We start from the raw sequence: 20,305 nt of genomic DNA, 5'->3' as shown, positions 1-20,305 counted from the left end.
CGCTCATACCTCGCCTGTCTTTCAACAACATCTTTGCCTCTTTACTTCCGCCTCGACTGACATCTCTGCCCAAACTCTTTGCCTTTACAAATGTCTGCTTGTGTCTGTGTATGTGCGGATGGATATGTGTGTGTGTGTGTGCGCGAGTGTATACCTGTCCTTTTTCCCCCTAAGGTAAGTCTTTCCGCTCCCAGGATTGGAATGACTCCTGACCCTCTCCCTTAAAACCCACATCCTTTCGTCTTTCCCTCTCCTTCCCTCTTTCCTGACGAAGCAACCATTGGTTGCGAAAGCTAGAATTTTGTGTGTATGTATGTGTCTGTGTTTCTATCGACCTGCCAGCGCTTTCGTATGGTAAGTCACATCATCTTTGTTTTTAAATATAAAAAGCATAGTGAAATGAAGACAGAATGATTAGATGCATATTCTCACATGATTGCTGAAAACTGTAGCTAAAGGAATGGAGGATGGAAAGGATCACTGGGGCGTGCTTAATATAAGTGTATAAGGCAGAGCTCAGTTACCCTCACAGAATATATAAACAGTACTTTCCCATTGTAGCAAATGCTTAAATGATGTGGGTTAGCAAAGTTTAAACTGAAACTATCTTATATAATGGCTTGTTCAATGATAATACTACATTATCTACTGCCATTATTTGGATAAAAGCCGACTCCAGACTTTTCCAAGTATTACAGAGTGTTAGGGGTATATGTGCAGATAATTCTATTGATGACCGAGGACAGTGTACTGACTAACATTGCATCAGTATTTACTTCATTTGCAGACTGATAATTAGAGCTTTCATAAGTAGTTTGTTCTTTAGGTTGGTTAGGACATCCAGGTACACATGTCACAGAAAGCCATTAATTTTTTATTTTCCCCTGGACAGCAGGTCAAGTATTCAAGTGTGGGCACTAAATAGTTAGTATATACTGATAGTTGTAGCCCATGCCACCGTGCATTTACAACCGTGAAGAAACATAAGGTAGTCAGTTATGTGAAATGTTTGCGGGGAGAATGTTAGATACAGAAAAAAAAAACCTATGTATTAAGGTACCAATGGTCACGATATCTGTACCTATATCCGTAACCACCCTGTATGTACCCCTCTTGCTGTAGCATGATTTTCAAAGTCACCTACCTGCCTGTTATCGTCGTTGTCTCAGGGGTTTCATCTTCTCTTGGAATCCAGTAAAAAACTTCTTGGGCTACGTCTCATCCACCTCTCTGTTTCACGATCCACTCACTTGTTTTCATGTGTCTACTAGCAATTCCTAATATTCAACTTTCCATTACTCACTGTGCAACCCTCGACTAGTAGATGATTTTCACATTTAAAGTGTTTGTATCACTACCATATTCAAAACTTGTAAAACACATATTACAATCATCTTTTCAGACATGCCAGATGTTAATTTGGAAAACTTTAAAAGTACTGTAGACAGTTTTTCCTCTTCATCTAGGTCTTGTCTTAAACTGCCACAAATCCAGACTTGTTCTTTGACTTTGTTAATTTGTGTGAATCACTGGAATAACATTCAAGAAATTGCTCTTACAATATCACTGCACAAAATGTTATTTGATATCCAATGTTAGCAGTGATGAAACACAAATAACTAGTGAGTCCCGACACAAATTGCATACATGGTATGCCACAAAATACTCCCTTCAGGACCAAGAAGGTAAGTATTACACTTTTGTCAGCCAGTGAAGATGACAATACTGAGTAGAAACATGAAAGTAAGTGCCAGTATGCCTCATTAATGTCATAGGGCCCATATCAGCATGTGAAGAGAGTAAAGTGTGCAGAATGATCAGGTTTCCATAACATGACTTCAGTCTGTACAAAAATTGCTACACTGTAAGTAGTGTTTATGTGGACCTAGTGGATATGAGAGACTCGTATGCAGCACAACATATTGTGATCACAGCATGTAATGACTGCCAGCTGAACACAAGGTCATAACAGACATTTCAGTATTTTTCGACAACATTGGGGCACTGTAATGGATTTGAAACTTTCTGCACTGATTCAGATTTGTCTGCTGGGAGATGAATGGATGTTATTCATACAATAGTCGGCTTCCATTGTTCAGAAATTTTGAAGTGCTACAGACTGCAGTAGACATACTAACAATAGCACTTGTATGTTGAATGGCAAAATGTCGCCCCCACCCTCTCCCAGTGTAGTCCCACTACAACATGTGCTGTAGTGGAGACTGCATTAATATGAACTTTTGTAGCACCTGAGGTATTGCAGCTCCCCACACCATATTTCAGCATAATAAAATCCATTCAGTTCTGTTGAGTGTTGCATCACAAGAATTCAAAGAATGAAAGCTACTGAACTGTAGTCTGCATGTCACCAGTTGAATATGTCTGGGCTACAGCTGAGTGGCAGCTTGTTACTTCATAGCACCCCACTGTAGATGCTTGTGAACTCACATGCAAACCAAATGGAGAGTTATGAGGTATGGAGGCTCTGACCACACTGTGTTGGGGCTTCATTTCATACTGAATTGTTAGACATTGTGTAGAGTTTTACAAACAATTTAAAGTTTACCAAATTGATTTTTTGTTTTCTCAGCTTAAATATGAATTAACACTTGCTTCGTGATGTATTTCAAAGTGTTTCATTTTTGGTGCCAGTATTTCAACATTAACAGGAAAATACACAGGAGCCTCTGCATTGGCTGTAAACAATGATTTTGATATCTTTGTTTGGTTTCTTTTGCAAGTTTATTTGTGTACAAAGTGTGAAAGAGTCAAACTTATCAATAGTTTTTGTATGAAGGATTGTAGTTTAAAACAAATATTTTTCACTGAATTTGTTAGATATCCCTTTCATATGTTCTGCCTTATTTTTGAACATTTATATGCAGTGGCTTTGCAGCACCATAACATTCTTTACTGTTTTATTGTTGTAATTTAGGTCTCCCTTCAAATATAAGTAACTTACCTGAAAGTAATTGTACTTAAAGGTGCTTACTTATATTGCATACTGAACTGTTTTGTCATGTCATGTGAATTCAGACTTTTGATATCCAAAAAGTATCCTGACATCAAAATTTGTGAGGTATAGTCCTGTAAAACGACTATCAGTGATAGTACGCATCAAGATTTTGTATATATTTTTGTGGTAGCTAAGTGAAGAGTTGCATACTGAGGGGAACAGCAAGAAGTGTGGACCATCTCCTCCTCCGATGGTTGTCCATACAGGAAAATATCAGGCAGCAATTATATGTATGTTTTACATTAACTCAGCACTGGTGTGTTATTTTCTCAAAATTCTGACTGCAATTTTCCCTCCCTTTTTTTAGATCTGTACAGGCTTTGTGGTGATCCTGTAAGGGAGAATGAAGCATTCCAGATGCATTGTAATTACTCACAGATGCTTCTGAAGGACCATTTCCAGTCATCGCAATTGCCAGAACATGTTTTAATAACGTGGAAAGAGGGAAATGTTCCAGTGATAACAGGTAACCCAGCTAGTACATCAAGTTCGTTACTAGTATGAAGGTGACAACTAGTTCCAACACTGGTGATGTGTTGCCTTCAAGACAGTTTGGTTACACCCCAGGAAAACTGAAGAAGATTTAATATCGACTGTTGCCACTCCGAGAAAAAGACGTGTACAGTAACTTCTTGTGTGTACAGTGCAATCATAATGGTTACGGGTGTGTGTGAATAACATTGCAAGCAGATTCCAGATAACACAAATAAAATTATAGAGACTGCACAGAGAGGCTTTATCAAGGGAATCTCCATTGTATTACTGACTGAAGCATCACAGGAAGTTGATAATATGTGCTGTTGTTGATATTTATATCTTTCTTCACTTACTGCATAACGCTTATTCCTGCCAAGGACAATGTGAGCAGTATTATTAATTCATGTTTAAAATGTGATCTGTTAAGAAGTACCATGACATCTCAGTTTCAGATTCTTAAATGTCAGCATCATATCTGTAATTTCAAAACATCGAGCCTGCACTGTTGTGTGGCTGTATACAAAGTGGCCTTAATTTTTTTAAAGAAATGAACTATGCTAGATATAAGAACTGACTGGTATGGTTTGTGTAAATATTTCCTATTTATATAAAAAGATCGGTTAAAGAGCTCGTTTTGGAGATACTCTGGTGACGTGAGTTTTATTATGCCCTACTTATTTTAAATCATTCTCTCTCTCTCTCTCTCTCTCTCTCTCTCTCTCTCTCCCTCCCTCTCTCTCTCTCTCTCCCTCCCTCCCTCCCTCCCTCCCTCTCCCTCTCCCCACCTACTAAAAATGTTTATATGAAGCAAACGTTTCACATTGAAACAGTTTTCCTTACTATGATGATGATGATTTTCATATTTTGCCTTTCTTTTCTGAAAGGCATCCTCAGTCCCCTGAAATACAAATTTATGTGGATACTATTTTGTTTTACATATTACACAGTACATTGAGGTTAATAACAGCTCTAGCACTTCCTTATTTCCTGTAAAGTAACAATAGTTGAAATTTCTACTTACAGGGTTTGTAGATACAGCTCTGCAGGTGTTGTTCTGCTTTGCGTCATTCAAATTTTCATTTGTACATCACTAAGAATGTAAACACTAGTTTACTTTAATTGTAGATAGGTGTATATACGAGACTGCCAGTGGAATAATGGCCTAATCTTCGTTTTTGGAGAAAATAGCTTAGCTTAAGATTGTTACAAGTGTCCCAGCTGCAACAGGGTCCATGGAAGCCTGCTGATAACACAAACGGATGCTTGTGTGCTTATCAGTTTGTTGTGTCATAGAATGCAATACTAGCCCAAGTTTTGCATAGGCTGCTTATGTACTGTGTGTGCGGATGTAAACGTGTTAATGATGCACATGATAGAGGCACTATAAATGAAGTGACAGATGTATGATTGACCAAGTATTTGCACCATACTACACCATGAGATAAGCTGAAGGCAGACAATCTAAGCCACCATCTTTCATTGTGTAGTAGAGTCATCAGAAGATCAAAACAAATTGCAAAATAATTTAGAAAAGATATCTGTATGCTGCAAAAATTGGAAATTGACCCTAAATAATGAAAAGTATGAGGTCATTCATATTGGTGCTAAAAGGAATCAGTTAAACTACAAAATAAATCAGTCAAAAATCAAACAATGGAAAATCCAGACTGGAATATAACAGTATTATGAGAAGGAAAGTTGCTACTCACCATATGGTGGAGATGCCGAGTCGCAGATAAGCACAACAAAAAGACACTCACTATTATAGCTTTCACCCATTAAGGCCTTCATCAACAATAGACAGACATATGCACACACATTCACGCAAACTGGTGTTGTGTGTGTTTGAGTTGTGTGTGTGTGTGTGTGTGTGTGTGTGTGTGTGTGTGTGTGTGTGTGTGTGTGTTTGAGGAAGGCCTTAATGGCCAAAAGCTATAATTGTGAGAGTCTTTGTAGTGCCAACCTGTGACTCTGGCAACTCAATAATATTGATAAATCAGTCAAATCTAAAGGATGTAAATTCAGCTTAACACCTACGAATTACAATTAACAACTTAAATTGGATAGAACACACAGAAAATGTTTTGGGGAAGGTGAACTAAAGACTGTGTTTTATTGGTGGAATGCAATAGATCTACTAGAGAGACTGCCCACACTACACTTGTCCATCCCCTTTTGGAGTACTGCTGCCTGCTGTGGGATCCTTATCAGATAGAATTAACAGAATACATCAAAAAAGTTCAGAGAGGGGCACCATTTTGTATTATCGAGAAATAGGGGAGAAAGTGTCACGGGCATTACGCAGAATTTGGGGTGAAAATCATTAAAATAAAGACTTTTTAACTGCGGTGGGATCTTCTCCACCAATCACCAACTTTCTCCTCCAAACGCGAAAGTATCTGGGTGATGCTGACCTACATGGGAGAAACGATAGTCATAATAACATGCAGAAGGTATAGGTTTCTTCCGAATGCAGTTAGGGAGTGGATTAGTGGAGAATTAGTGTTAAGGAGGTTCGATGTACCCTCTGCCAGGTAATTAAATGTGATAATTGTGTACTCATAGCCTGTGGTATGTTTTGCTGATAAGAAACATGTTAAGGATATATAAATATGTATCATGTCTTCAGATGATGACAGTCCACCTTATCCAGACAGACAAGAGTTCAACAATTACCATTTTATCTGCTGACAACTAGACTACTAGGACTGATACTAGACAGGCACGTCAGATAAATGTCAAAGCAGAAGCAAATGAGTCTGCAATGACATGAAATGGGCACAAAATATTCAAATATTGGAGGATGGATTTCACGAGTTTTTGCAGATAAAATTATTCACCAGTTCCCACCTCAGGCTAACAGGGGCAAATGCCATAAATATAAAACACCAATAGAAAGAGACATGAAGACAAAAATTTATACAGTTTCCAACATATTAGTTGCATTATGCAAGACATAAATCTGGAAATAAATATTTGTCACTGTATCTGAGTCTTATGGCACTCATACCATCTGTATCAAGAACTAGTGTCCTGGTATCCTATTACATGTCTTCTAATACTTTCAATAAAAGCTTTAATCTCTCTTATTTCATCACTCCCTGCCGGAAAGTCCCCTTTCAGATGAAAATTGCTGCACCTGACAGCCGTGAAGAGCAGACTAATTGTGAATGCACAACAAAAAGTCAATAGTGCTCTTATCAGAATACAACAGGATTCAGGAGGGATATATGCAGATATTTGTTACTACAAGAGGCAGCTGTAGACATATTGCCTAAGGGTACATAACACAGGAAAAAACTAACCCACCATGTATTTGTGGAGCGAGTGCGACGCTTGTAGAGGACCACAGAAGCTATGTTTTTGCTACACTATATTAAAGAATCATAACAAACTCTGATCAGTGTGGCGTTCAAAATCAAAACATCTTTACTGTGCCAGTATATAGCTGATTATGGAGACTTTATAGTTCCTAGTGAGCGGACATTTGTAGATAGCATGCGAGCAGGCATTCCGTGTCATAAGTAAAAACTACTTTCGCCCCTTAACTTTTATGCAACTACCGACCAGGTATCTGTTGTTACTATTGCAAGAGGAAAAAATGTTTATCTTCATGACAAAGAATTTCTTTCAACGCTACATTTAAAGAACATCATTAATGAGTTATTTAATTCTAATGGATGCACTATTAGTAAACTGAAGAAGCAAATATTTAAAATTAAAAAGGAAAACACTTCCTAATGTTCTGCAAATTTTGCAGAACATTAAGAAGTTTTTCCTTTTTCAATATTATCATGTTCTTCCAAGCAGCGACGGAAAATTCAGTTAATGTTAAAAAAAAATTAATTTCCTTGTTAGAGTTCATACCTCCCTCCCTATATTCCTACCACCAAAACATTCATATACATCTAATCCACTTTGCTAATACCATCCTATTTAATGATGATAAACGTCAATGCCGTAGTGGTCTAAACAACAAAAAATTGTTCAATATGCCAATTTTGAAATTGTTACGAATGTTCAGTTATTTTATGTAACGAATACAATGTAACCCAAAATCATGTCTATGTACAACAATGTAAAACACAGGAACTGCTATTTCTAACGCCAAGAGCTTTCCAGTGCCATTTCCTCATAGCAGGAGAGTTAAGCCATTAATTTGCTAATAGCCTCACATATGCATATGTTGTTATTTTAATTCATTTCTCATATCAGGTTTGGCATTGTGTTCATTTGTGTGTGTCTGGTCACTTGTCGGTTCTATCCAATAGTTTTTCTGCATTGGGGTAAGCTGCTTGTTGTGGTTCTCTCTCTTGATGATAATAGTGCTTAAAGTGCTCTGGGAATGTTTAGTAAACCCCACTTGAGTGGAAGAAAGGGATGAAACATTGCACCAACAGCAGGTTAAAATAACCAATACACAGAAAATCTAATAGTACAAACTGAACACAGCCTTGCAGATGAAGAACAACAGAACTAAACTGAAATAAATTAAGGGGTGACAAGAGAATTGGAAATAAAGAGCATAATAAAACACACATAGCAGAAACAATCATATGGAGGCAGCCACTACGAAAACAGTGAAACAAAAGTTAATAGCATTATAACTAAAGCAGACAGGCCTCAGCTCGCATGTGGTAATGCATTCGCATCGCTCCAGGCAGAGGGCCAACGTGGAGACTGGCTGTCTGTCTGTGAACAGGTGGCTGCTCCTTCAACACTGTCTGAGAAAGGCAATGGGGTTTACTATTTATTGGGAGCTATAATGCTAGGTGCATTATGGAGCCACTTAGGCAGACAGCATTCAGGACTGGAAAGAAAGCCAAAGTGCACTCTGTATGTCTGCGGATATAGAGGGTGCAGGGTGCAGACAACTGTAAATTGTGGCTCATTCAGCACCAACAATGCCTATCACATGCGTTCTGCCATCCTCAGTTCATACAGGTGGCTGGTGGAGATGGTGAAGACTGCTGGCCCTGCACGTGGGTACAAGCAGAGTCCCAACAGAAGGCTTCATTAACTTTGTGACGATCTTAGCTACAGATTTCTACACCTTTGTTATCTTCTGCACATGTAATGAGAGAAAATATGGAGAAAGGAGGAGTTGCCATATATGTCAAAAGTTATCATTGTGCAAAAAGTATAGAAACAAAAAAGTTTTGTGTAGAGAAACATATAGAAGCATGTGCCTGTGAGCTTAAATTAAATAAAGGCACATTTTTAATTGTAACTGTATATAGGTCCCCATCAGGAAATTTTCATCTATTTCTGAAAAATTTGGACTCCTTGTTGTGCTATCTGTCAGACAGGGGGAAGCAAATTATTATTTGTGGGGACTTCAATGTAGACTCTCTCAAAGAGGGTAATAGGAAAAATGACCTTGAAGTATTACTCGGTTCTTTCAATTTGACACCCGTTATTGATTTTCCTACTCGGGTGGTAAAGGATAGCAGCTCACTGATAGATAACTTCTTTATAGACCAAGATAAGTTTAACCAGATAAATGGTCAGCCTGTTGAGAATGGTCTTTCTGATCATGGTGCACAGCTAGTTACAATATATGACATAGCTCCATTCAGCAATACTAAACAGTCCTCCAAAGTAGTACGTTCAGTCAACGATTTAACAATTGCAAATTTCAGGGAAAGCCTACAGCAGTTAGACTGGGATGAGGTGTACCGTGAACCTGATGCCAATTTAAAATATAATTTATTTCATGACATTTTTGTAAATGCATTTGAAAACTGCTTCCCCAAGAAAATAGTTAAATATACCCGAAAGAAACCTTGTAACAAACCATGGCTTACTAAGGGTATAAAAATATCTTGTAACCGGAAAAGGGAAATGTATCTGACAGCAAGAAAGAGTAGTGACCCAGAAACTATCAAAAATTATAAAAACTACTGTGTTATATTAAGAAAAGTTGTTAAAAAATCCAGGAGTATGTGTATCATGTCTGAAATCAGCAACTCTGATAATAAAATTAAAACAATTTGGAATATTATTAAAAGAGAAACAGGTCAACCAAGAGCAGAGGAAGACAGTATTACCATCAAATTGAATGAAAACTTTACGAACAAAAAGTCAGAAGTTGAAAATATTTTTAATAATCATTTTCTAAATGTTGTGGATATAGTAGGATCCACGTATTCATTAGAAGATGCTAGGCTGTTAATGGAAGAGGCCATACCTATGCAATTTGAAACAATTGAAATCTCACCCACTTCTCCCTCTGAAATTGGGAAAATAATAAACTTGCTTAAAAGCAAAAACTCACATGGAATTGATGGCATTTCCAGCAAAATACTAAAAGCTTGTTCTCAACAGATAAGTAAGATTCTCAGCCACCTGTGTAATAGCTCTCTGAAACAGGGCATTTTCCCTGATAGACTGAAATATGCTATTGTTATACCTTTGCATAAAAAGGGGGATAGATCTGATGTCAACAATTACCGTCCAATCTCCCTTCTAACAGCTTCATCCAAAATTTTTGAGAAAGTAATGTATTCAAGAGTAGCTTCACATATCTGTAAAAATGAAGTACTAACAAAATGTCAGTTTGGTTTCCAGAAAGGTTTTTCAACAGAAAATGCCATATATGCTTTCACCAGTCAAATTTTGAATGATCTGAATAATCGAACACCACCCATTGGGATTTTTTGTGATCTCTCAAAGGCTTTTGATTGTGTAAATCATGAAATTCTGCTAGACAAGCTCAAGTATTGTGGCATGAGTGGGACAGTGCACAAATGGTTTAATTCGTACCTAACTGGAAGAGTGCAGAAAGTTGAAATAAGTAGTTCTCGTAACATGCAAAAATCAGCACATTCCTCAAACTGGGGAACTATCAAGAATGGGGTTCCACAAGGGTCAGTCTTGGGTCCTTTGTTGTTCTTAATATATATTAATGACTTGCCATTCTATATTCATGAAGAGGCCAAGTTAGTTCTCTTTGCTGATGATACAAGTATAGTAATCACACCTGACAAACAAGAATTAACTGATGAAATTGTCAATATTGTCTTTCAGAAAATTACTAAGTGGTTCCTTGTAAACAGACTCTCACTGAATTTTGATAAGACACAGTACATACAGTTCCGTACAGGGAATGGTATGACACCATTAATAAATATAGACCTTAATCAGAAGCATATAGCTAAGGTAGAATATTCCAAATTTTTAGGTGTGTCCATTGATGAGAGATTAAATTGGAAGAAACACATTGATGATCTGCTGAAACGTTTGAGTTCAGCTACTTATGCAATAAGGGTCATTGCAAATTTTGGTGATAAACATCTTAGTAAATTAGCTTACTACGCCTATTTTCACTCATTGCTTTCATATGGCATCATATTTTGGGGGAATTCATCACTGAGGAATAAAGTATTTATTGCACAAAAGCGTGTAATCAGAATAATAGCTGGAGTCCACCCAAGATCATCCTGCAGACATTTATTTAAGGATCTAGGGATATTCACAGTAGCTTCTCAGTATATATACTCTCTTATGAAATTTGTTATTAACAACCAAACCCAACTCAAAAGTAATAGCAGTGTGCATAACTAAAATACTAGGAGAAAGGATGATCTTCACTATTCAAGATTAAATCTAACTTTGACACAGAAAGGGGTGAATTATACTGGCACTAAAGTCTTTGGTCACTTACCAAATAGTATCAAAAGTCTGACAGATAACCAACAAGTATTTAAGAAGAAATTAAAAGAATTTCTGAATGACAACTCCTTCTACTCCATAGAGGAATTTTTAGATATAAATTAAGAAAAAAAAGAAAAAAATATTTAAAGAATAAAAAAAATAAAAATAAAGAAAAACAAAAACACAAAAAAAATAGTTGTTATATTAACTTAAGTATGTTGTTAAATTAACCTAATTATGTCATGTATTAGAAAATTTGACTCGTTCCACATCATTACGAAATATCGTATTCATGATCCATGGAACTAGTATTAACCTAATCTAAACCTAACCTAACCTAATCTGGGAATTTGTAGTATTCTAGGACTCCCCCAACTAGTCAGTGGTGCACTACACAAAGGAAGCAGCTACTTGTAATGTGCACATAATGTTTTTTAGGCTAGGCAGTAGTTTGAGGTACTCTGATGAACACTCGCCAGTTGGTATGCAGCAAGGGAAGTTGTACTGCATTCAGAGTAGACACACTTTTGGTCAAAATTTTAACAGTCAACTGTTGAAGTATTCATAATGAACTCCCCAGGAAAGTTCTTGGAACCGAGAGCCGATGAAACCCAAAATAGAAAGCTCCGAGATATTTAGGGAGTCTTGGAACGTATATTGAAGAGACAGATTAGAGACCATAGGAGGGTGTGTGTTCATTGCAGTAGACTTGGATGTCTATGGATTAGTTGTGTGTGTGTGGGGGGGGGGGGGGGGTGTACAGACAGACAGTTGGCAAAATACTTTTGAACATGTTTTCGAAAACTATCTCAAACAGCCAGCTCGACATCTTAGACCTTGCGGCTACAAATAGGCCGTGGATTGGCGATCATGATGTCATTGTAACAACTATTGCTATGAAAGTTATAAATCAGTCAAGAAGGCTAGGAGAGAGTTTTTGCTACATAGAACAGATAATCAGTTCTCAGCATCTCACTTAGAGAGTGAATTGATGTTCAAGCAGATTGTAAATCACAGTTTGGAGACTTATGCAGCTACGAAGTGGATAAGGAATGGAAAAGACCCACTATGGCTTAATAACAAAATCTGGAAGATACTGATGAAGCAGTGGCTATTGCACTCTATGCTCAAAAGAAAACACACAAAATGATGACAAGGAAAGGTTAGTAGAGATTCATGCATGTCAAACGATCTATGCATGAAGCATACAACAACTGCCACAATCATCCCTTAGCAAAAGATCTGGTAGAAAACCCGAGAAAATTCTAGTCCTACGTAAAGTCGCTAAGCGGTTCGAAGGCTTTGATTCAGTCCTGCATGGAAGCTAAAGCTAGCAAAACAAAAGCTGAAGTTTTAAATTCTGCTAACAAGAAATTGTTCACCCTCATACAAACATACGTCATTTGACCATCAGACAGACTCCCATTTGGATACATAGTAATAAGGACCCCTGGCGCGTAGAAACAACTGAAAGATTTGAAAGCACATAAGTCACAGGTCTGGATAGAATCCCAATTCAGTTTTACAATGAGAACTCTACAACACTGGCCCATTACCTAGCTTGCATTAATCAAGAATCTCTCACCCAGCACTAAGTCCCAGGTGACAGGGAAAAGGCGCAGGTGACTCATGTATATAAGAAGGGTAAAACAACAGAGCCACAAAATTACTTCTTCAGTTTGCTGCAGAACCCTTGAACATACTCCCAGTTTCGTATATAATACTTTCTTGAGACTGAGAAGCGTATCTCCATGAATCAGCATGGTTTTAGACAGCATCGCTCGTGCAAAAAACTAAGCTTGTACTTTTCTCAAGTGATATACTGTGAACTGTGAATGAAGGGCAACAGGCAGTGTGTTTTCTGGATTTCCAGAAAGCATTTGGCAGGCTGTTAACGAAGATATGAGCATATGGAATAAGTTCACAGATATGTGAGTAACTTGAAGACTTCTTAAGTAATAGAACCCAATATGCTATCCTCGATGGTGAATGTCCATCAGAGACACAGGTATCATCGGGAGTGCCATAGGGAAGTGTGATAGGACCACTGTTCTCAATATACGTAAATGATTTGTGGCAGACAGGGTTGGCAGAAATCTGTGTGCAGTGGGGTGTTGAAGTTGAGCGACTGTTATAAGATACAAGATGACTTAGACAAAATTTCTAGTTATTTTGATGAATCAAAGCCAGCTCTAAATGTAGAAAAATATTATGTTGATGCAGATGAGTAGGAAAAACAAACCTGTAATGTTCAGAGTATTCTGTCTGACACAATCATGTCATCTGGGCATAACGTTGTAAAGCAATATGAAATGGAATGAGCATGTGAGAACTGCAGGGAAGGCACATGGTCAACTTCAGTTTATCGGAAGAATTTTAGGAAAGTGTGATCCATCTGTAAAGGAGACCACATATAGGATGCTGATGCAACCTATTCTTGAGTACTGCTAGAGTGGGATCTGTATCAGGTTGTATTAAAGGATGACATCATAGCAATTCAGAGGAAGACTGCTAAATTTGTTAGTGGTAGGTTTGAACAACATGTAAGTGTTAAGAGATGCTTCGGGAACCCCTGCAGAGAAGGCGATGTTCTTCTCGAGGAACACTATTTAGAAAATTTAGACAGCCAGGATTTGAAGCTGAATGCCGAATGTTTCTACTGCCGCCAACATACACTGCACGTAAGGAACAGAATGATACGATACAATAAATTAGGGCTCATATGGAGGCATATAGACAGTTCTTCCCTGTTTTCCGTTTTTCTATTTGCGAGTGGAACCGGAAAGGAAATGACTATTAGTGGTACAGTGTACCATGCACCATATGCTGGCTTGTTGGATATCTATGTAGATGCAGAAATGTAACAGCACTCAAAAGAACAATACCTTGTGTCAACACCACACAATTGCATGAAAATGTGAAAATTACCCTTAAGAAATACTACATAACACAGAACTCACAAGCACCATCACACTGCAACCAATCCACCCAAAATACATAATCACAACATATATGAGACCAGTTATATAAACTTCAGGAAACCCCAGACCCACCACATGGCCAAATGCGTATATATAAAAAAGGGTACCACTGATCTCATTCGACATGGAAAACATGTACATCCATCCCCATCACAGGAATAATAGAAATAATGTGTGTGCTAGAGAACAAAACTACTTCCAGTTTCAGGATGAATATTAACTGCAAAGTGAAAAACTACCCCTGGGATTCCCACTACCAGGAACCTTGGCCAACATTTTAAAAATCATATACTGGTACAGAAAATAGTTGAATTCACCCTTGAACAAGAAAAAGACCCACTAAATTTTCTTGGGATGAAAATAATAAAGGAAAGCGACAAACATTCTTTCAAAATATACAGAAAACAAACATCCACAGGCACCTCCAACCATCCCAGCAACCAAAAGCTAGCTGCTCTAAGGCACATCTTACGCAGTATAAACAAGTTTCCACTGAACAAGAAAAATGCGTACAATCTACATCTACACTCTACAATCTATCTTACTGTTTGGTGGACAGTGCCTTCTGTACCAGTGTCATTTTCCCGTTATGAAAGGTTCATAATGAGAATGATTGCTAATAAACTTCTGGGTGGGCCCATATCTAATTTTATGTTCCTGGTCTCATTTGCAAGAATTGAACCATAAAATAGCTAGAAACAATGGATTTGATACACATGTAGTACACTGACTAAATCAAAAATAAAACCACAGAAAAAAAAACGCAACATATAAACTCCAAGCCCCTAAGTTACACATAAACAATGGCAACATACACAAGGCTTCCATAAAACATACAAAACTAGACAACTGACAATTAAGAGGGACAATTTCCAGGGAGCAGGAATGTACAAAGTTGTGATGCAGCCACTGTGGTCGAACTGTGAATTGCAACTATGTCTGACAGGTTTAGCTATCTGGTGTGTGTGGGGAAGAGTAAGGACGGGTGGCACTGCTGTGGGAGCATGCACGTATGTGGTGGGGATAGTGTACGGGTGGTGGGAGGGGGGGGTGGTGGTGGGAGGGGGGGGGGGGGCTGCCAGTACATAGACAAAATTATACTGTGCTAGAATTTGAGCAGGGAAGAGGACAGGTACTGTGTCGGTCACAGAGGCTAGGAGACTTTAGGGTATATTGCAGGGAGAGTTGCCACCTGTGCAATTCAGAAATGTTGGTGTTGGTACGAAGGATCCAGATGGCAAAAGCCATGAAGCAGTCACTGAACTGTAGCACATCATGTTGGGCAGCCATACATGCGGACAGACAGCTTGTTAGTTGTCACACACCCACACAAAGAAAGCAGCACAGTAGTTGCAGCTGAGTTTGTAGATCACATGACTGCTTTCATAGATAGTCCTGCCTTAGATGGGACAGATGTGTCGTTGACCTGGAAGGTGGTGGGGGAGGATCCATAGGACAGGTCTTGCATCTAGGTCTATTGCAGAGATATGAGGCAAGGGATTGGGAAGAGAGGTGGAGTACACACAGACAAGGACACTGCGCATGTTCAGTGGGTGATGGAATATCACTGTGGGAGGTGTGGGCAGTGTAGTGGGTGGGACATTTCTCATTTCAGGGCATTACAAGAGGTATTTCAAACCCTGGCAGAGAATGTGATTCCATTGCTTTGGTCTTGGATAGTACTAAGGAAAGTAGGGCTCCTTGTGGCTGTGCAGTGGGTATGTGGGAGGTGGTAGATGACTCGAGAGACAAGACATGGAAGAAATGTTTCTGAACAATGTTGGGAGGGTAATTTCAGTATGTGAAGGTATTGGTGAGACCCTCAGTAATTTGGATAGGACTGGTCCTCACTGCAGATGCAATGGCCACATGTGGCTAGGCTGTTCCCACTCCAGTGCTACACAGCTTTCTATTTCGCCAACACACCCACAATCTCTTTCCCCTTCTCTACTTTTCTCCTATCTCCCCCACCACCCAACTGCCCTACATGGTCCCCACCACATACCTGCATGCTCCCAAAAGCAGCACTATACCAGATTGATGTTCCTGCCAGGTGGAGTAGCAGTCTGGCCACAGTGGCTGGAGACAATAGTCGTGTGTGTTTTCTATTTCAGAAGGTGTTTTGGCCGAAAGCTCAAATGTATAGCAAACTTTTCATTGTGCCTGTCTGCAACTCTATGTCTCCTCTATATGGTAAGTAGCAATCTATCCTTTTCATAATATTGTTGTTATTCCACCTTGTACTTTCCACATTTTTTAAAACATAGCATAAAGTGAGAGAGTGTTTGTATTCTTAGTGCTGTCACGCTGAAAATTCAAATGACAGAAAGCCAAACAACAGTTCTGTAGAGCAGCATCTACAAACTCTGCAAGTAGAATTTCGAATTATCATCAAATTATAGAGAAATTTATCGTGAAAATAGTTTTTTTTATCAACATGCAATTCTTCAACAATGATCATTTGACACAAAAAGGAACCACTGTATTTGTTCACTGCTTGTTGCTAGATTAATTACTTTTTTAAGTAACATTTCTGTATTTAGATTGTTTAAATTTGTTAAATTAACACTACATGCCATGTGAGGACTTGAACCAAGGCTGTCCTTCATGGGTAATGCTCTTCCAAAATAGCCCCTGAAAATACTTCAGAGACAGATTCAAAGTTTCAATCTGCCCGAAATCCTCGAGTGCACTTTCATAAGCTCAGTTGGAAGAACACTGCCTGCAAAAGACAGGGACACAAGTATATAGCCAGGTGTGTGTTTTCCTTTACTATGGTACTGCAATTCCTGAGCTTATAATTGATAGCGCAGTTTCACTTGCCATGCTGAAGTAAGTTTACGTTCAACAATGTCAGTGGTTTTGCTTTCCATGGGGTTGGAAATTCTTATACATGACAGGTTTCTCCATACACACCTCAGCTGTCCTATTTGTGGCACAAACTAAATGTGTACAATTGCTAACAACACAATGACAGTATATGCTTACACACTGTAGTCTTTTTTAAAATCTATGACTGACCAATACAGCATACAAAAAAAGTTAATTAATAACTAAAACAGAAAAGGCTTTGCTTTACTCAAAAGTTGTGTAAACAATTGACAGTCTCCTTGTAATTGTGTAAGGCGACTACAGGATCAATGAAAATTAAATTCTAAATTCAACTGTAATCATTACTTTACATATGATGCTGTTATAAGGTATAATGGCTTGAGTCACTGTGACACACAAATTAAGTTCCACTTGTACCTCGTAAATAGAATCTTCCTCTATTGATTTTGTACCTTTTACTGACTTAACACAAGAACACTGTATCCTGAGGCACTCAGTATGTGAACACAATTGATTTTATTATACCTTCCCTAACAGAATCAATGTCAGGTCCTACACAAAAATTAAATAGCACTGAACCACACACAATGCGTCTATCACCTGTCCCCATTGGATACCTTCCCATTTTGTTGAGGACAACCCCAACTCTGTAAATTTTATTCCTCTGAATATACACTGGGCGGTCAAATGTAATCTCAACAAGTGAGGCGTAAGAAACTCGTGAAGTGACATGCGTGTAAGTCAGTCGACTGCCATCAGAATCGAGGAGGTGTGCGTAAATGACCTCTGTGTAAGATTCGTGCAACTGTGGGCCATCATATCGGAATGGTGGCGGTGGTGGACATATCTGTGTAGGAACCTGCCAACAAAATAAAGAATTGTAATTTACAAATTTAGTTTTTCAGTAATTTTGACAATTAAAAGAACTATACACAGTGTGAGTAGAAATAAATCCCAAGTACCTGAACTCCGAGCACACAGATATTTCTGTCGACAGTGAAGGATACTGAGCAGTCCAGATTGCTGGTATTATAGCCATGTGGCTGAGGTGAAATATTTCGTAAGCAATAGTATTTCTGACCTTCTCGGGCTTCTCCTGGAAGCTGAATAATGTGCTTATCTTCACCTGCCGGTCGTTTCCTTGGTACACTGCATGTGGAAAAGCTTTCAGGAAGAGTAACTTTTGTTGCTGTCTTAGAAGATATATTCATTAGAATGGCAAAACTTTCATCTTTAGTTAGAAGGGGTGAAAGTGCTGGGCCTTCTGCAAATTCTGCTGGGGTAAGTGTTAAAAACCGTATTTTTCCAATAGCAGAACCGAGCACACTTCGCATGGATTTGATATCAACACCTGAAAATGGAGGACAATGACAGTTAATCTGATGCACAGCACGAGCCTACTGCATGATACTGTAATTGTTGAGTAGATACAAATACAGATACCAAAAACAAATCTTTATACATACATGCAGTAAGAAGGATTTTTATGCTTAATCTCATTCCCCTACTTGTCTACACAAATAATAAGAAAATGAAAAGTATAGACATTTAAAGTGACTTCTTTTACATTCAAAACAAACAATTACTATAAACAGCTATTCAGATCTGCCTCCTGTAATTAATTCCCAGACTAGCAAGAAAACAACAAGATTATGTAAAAACATGATTGCTCAGTAGTAATAAGGAATTTAATTTGAGACATTCTTACCTCGACGAGAGCACTCCGCTGCTGCCCAGCGTTGTACTGCTTCGAACAATTCAAGTTCTGAATTTATAGACAGTTCTTCTTGATCAAGAATTGTCTCTAATGTTGAAACTTCAATGTCTTCAAAACTTCCTTCACGCAGGACAGCTTCTGTTTCAGAGCAAATTATCTGTGGTTGTAAGAGAAATTGTACCAGAATAAAAGCTTCACATCAATACATATACCACACATATTAATTAGCTTCAGGCATAAGGACTGTTATGTACTTTTTATGACAAGAAAATGGAACCCCCCCCCCCCTACACACACACACACACACACACACACACACACACACACACACACAATTTACTGAGTGCAAACACTTGATGTTGGAAACCAAACTTGATCTACAACAACAACAACAACAACAACAAAAAAAGCACAGTTTGTTTCTTTTCTTTCTTCCGCCTTAAATATGGAACTGTTCTGGAAAATGACATACTTTCCTTTTCATCTAACTCATTAAAGGGTACAAATATGATAATGGAAAGTTTTTAGTGGAATATAAATAATGGAAGGACTAAGGAAGGTAACAACTGTATAACTGAGGTGTCAATAAGCACATAAACAACACTGAAAACATAGCTAACCTTTCAGATGATGTCCTTCAAAACTAATTAGTGTTCCTTTCAGTTTAACAACTGTATCAGAGAAGCATAAAAATTATGAAATTCCTGATCAAAGGTATTGATAAGAATGTGTAAAAGCATTTAAAGTTAAAGATGAAACTACAAGAAAGATATTTTTATGAAGCAAATAAATAAATAAATGAATTTATCTCAGTCTGAAAAAGTAAAAAGCTACAAATAATAATAACAGGATATTTGACTGAATGAATCAATGGCAAAAAGAATTAAGTCATTTTTTCTTAATTTTCAGGGGGTAAGAAACTGTTCTGTGGTAAATTACTAGACTGGTAAGGTTCAATAGCATATGAATAGCAGCTATTTTCTTTTAATTGATATTTTACCATGCCAAAGCCAGAAGGAATGACAAAGTGTGAAACTTACATTTTTGTTATGTGGTATGCCACATGTCCACCCATTTTTCAGAGATACTTTTATTTTGTAATAATGAGGCTACCACGAAAAAAATACATAATTTTTTGTTTCATGTAATTTCCATATATTCCTTAGGAGTATAAACTTAGTCCAGACTTCATGTTTTACTAACGTATTATTTTTGTCCCATCATGTGTTGGTATGTAGTTCTCAACTGATGATACACATAACAAAGTCTTGATGTAAAGGATTGCATGTTAAGGGAAAATTCTGCATGAAACCAAATGTCAGTTCCAGTTCCAGTTGATACGTTACTTCTGCTGGAATGCTACTCTGCCTATTACACTACAGGGTTTGTATAAAAAGTAATGAGACTGAGCTTGGGAATCAAAATTTATTGTAGATATCACTACAACCACTTAGTACTTGAAGTCAACAACCCACTGCATGCAATATTTCCATGCTTCAAACGCTGAGTCTGGGATGGCCTTCAAAGCCCTCTTTGTGGCGGCTTAGACCTCCTCCAGGGTCCCATGACGGTGTCCTTTCAGGGAAGTTTTTAGTTTGGGGAACAAAACAAAATGTCTCGGGGGGG

At 38.0% G+C, this 20,305-nt stretch overlaps 2 protein-coding genes across 3 annotated transcripts in view; one reads left to right on the top strand and one right to left on the bottom strand.

Annotated features, from left to right (window-relative positions):
- Positions 1-4,133, top strand: part of LOC124616030 (MAU2 chromatid cohesion factor homolog) — a 184,144-nt gene extending 180,011 nt beyond the window's left edge. The window contains exon 10 of the mRNA XM_047144248.1: positions 3,324-4,133. Coding sequence (XP_047000204.1) covers positions 3,324-3,520 — 197 coding nt within the window. The 3' untranslated portion in view covers positions 3,521-4,133. The remainder of the gene's footprint in view (positions 1-3,323) is intronic.
- A 12,753-nt stretch (positions 4,134-16,886) lies between these two features.
- The window catches only part of LOC124615772 (BTB/POZ domain-containing protein 6-like), an 83,046-nt gene continuing 79,627 nt past the window's right edge, over positions 16,887-20,305 (bottom strand). For both annotated transcript variants that reach the window (XM_047143871.1, XM_047143872.1), the window contains 3 exons: positions 18,671-18,836; positions 17,925-18,313; positions 16,887-17,821 (listed from right to left, as the gene is read on the bottom strand). In XM_047143871.1, coding sequence (XP_046999827.1) covers positions 17,456-17,821; positions 17,925-18,313; positions 18,671-18,836 — 921 coding nt within the window. In that variant the 3' untranslated portion in view covers positions 16,887-17,455. The remainder of the gene's footprint in view (positions 17,822-17,924; positions 18,314-18,670; positions 18,837-20,305) is intronic.

This window comes from Schistocerca americana, chromosome 5, assembly GCF_021461395.2.
Source record: "Schistocerca americana isolate TAMUIC-IGC-003095 chromosome 5, iqSchAmer2.1, whole genome shotgun sequence".
Taxonomy (NCBI): Eukaryota; Metazoa; Arthropoda; class Insecta; order Orthoptera; family Acrididae; genus Schistocerca; species Schistocerca americana.
The sequence above is the reverse complement of the archived record's forward strand: the minus strand, read 5'-3'. Positions and strand labels throughout refer to the sequence as shown.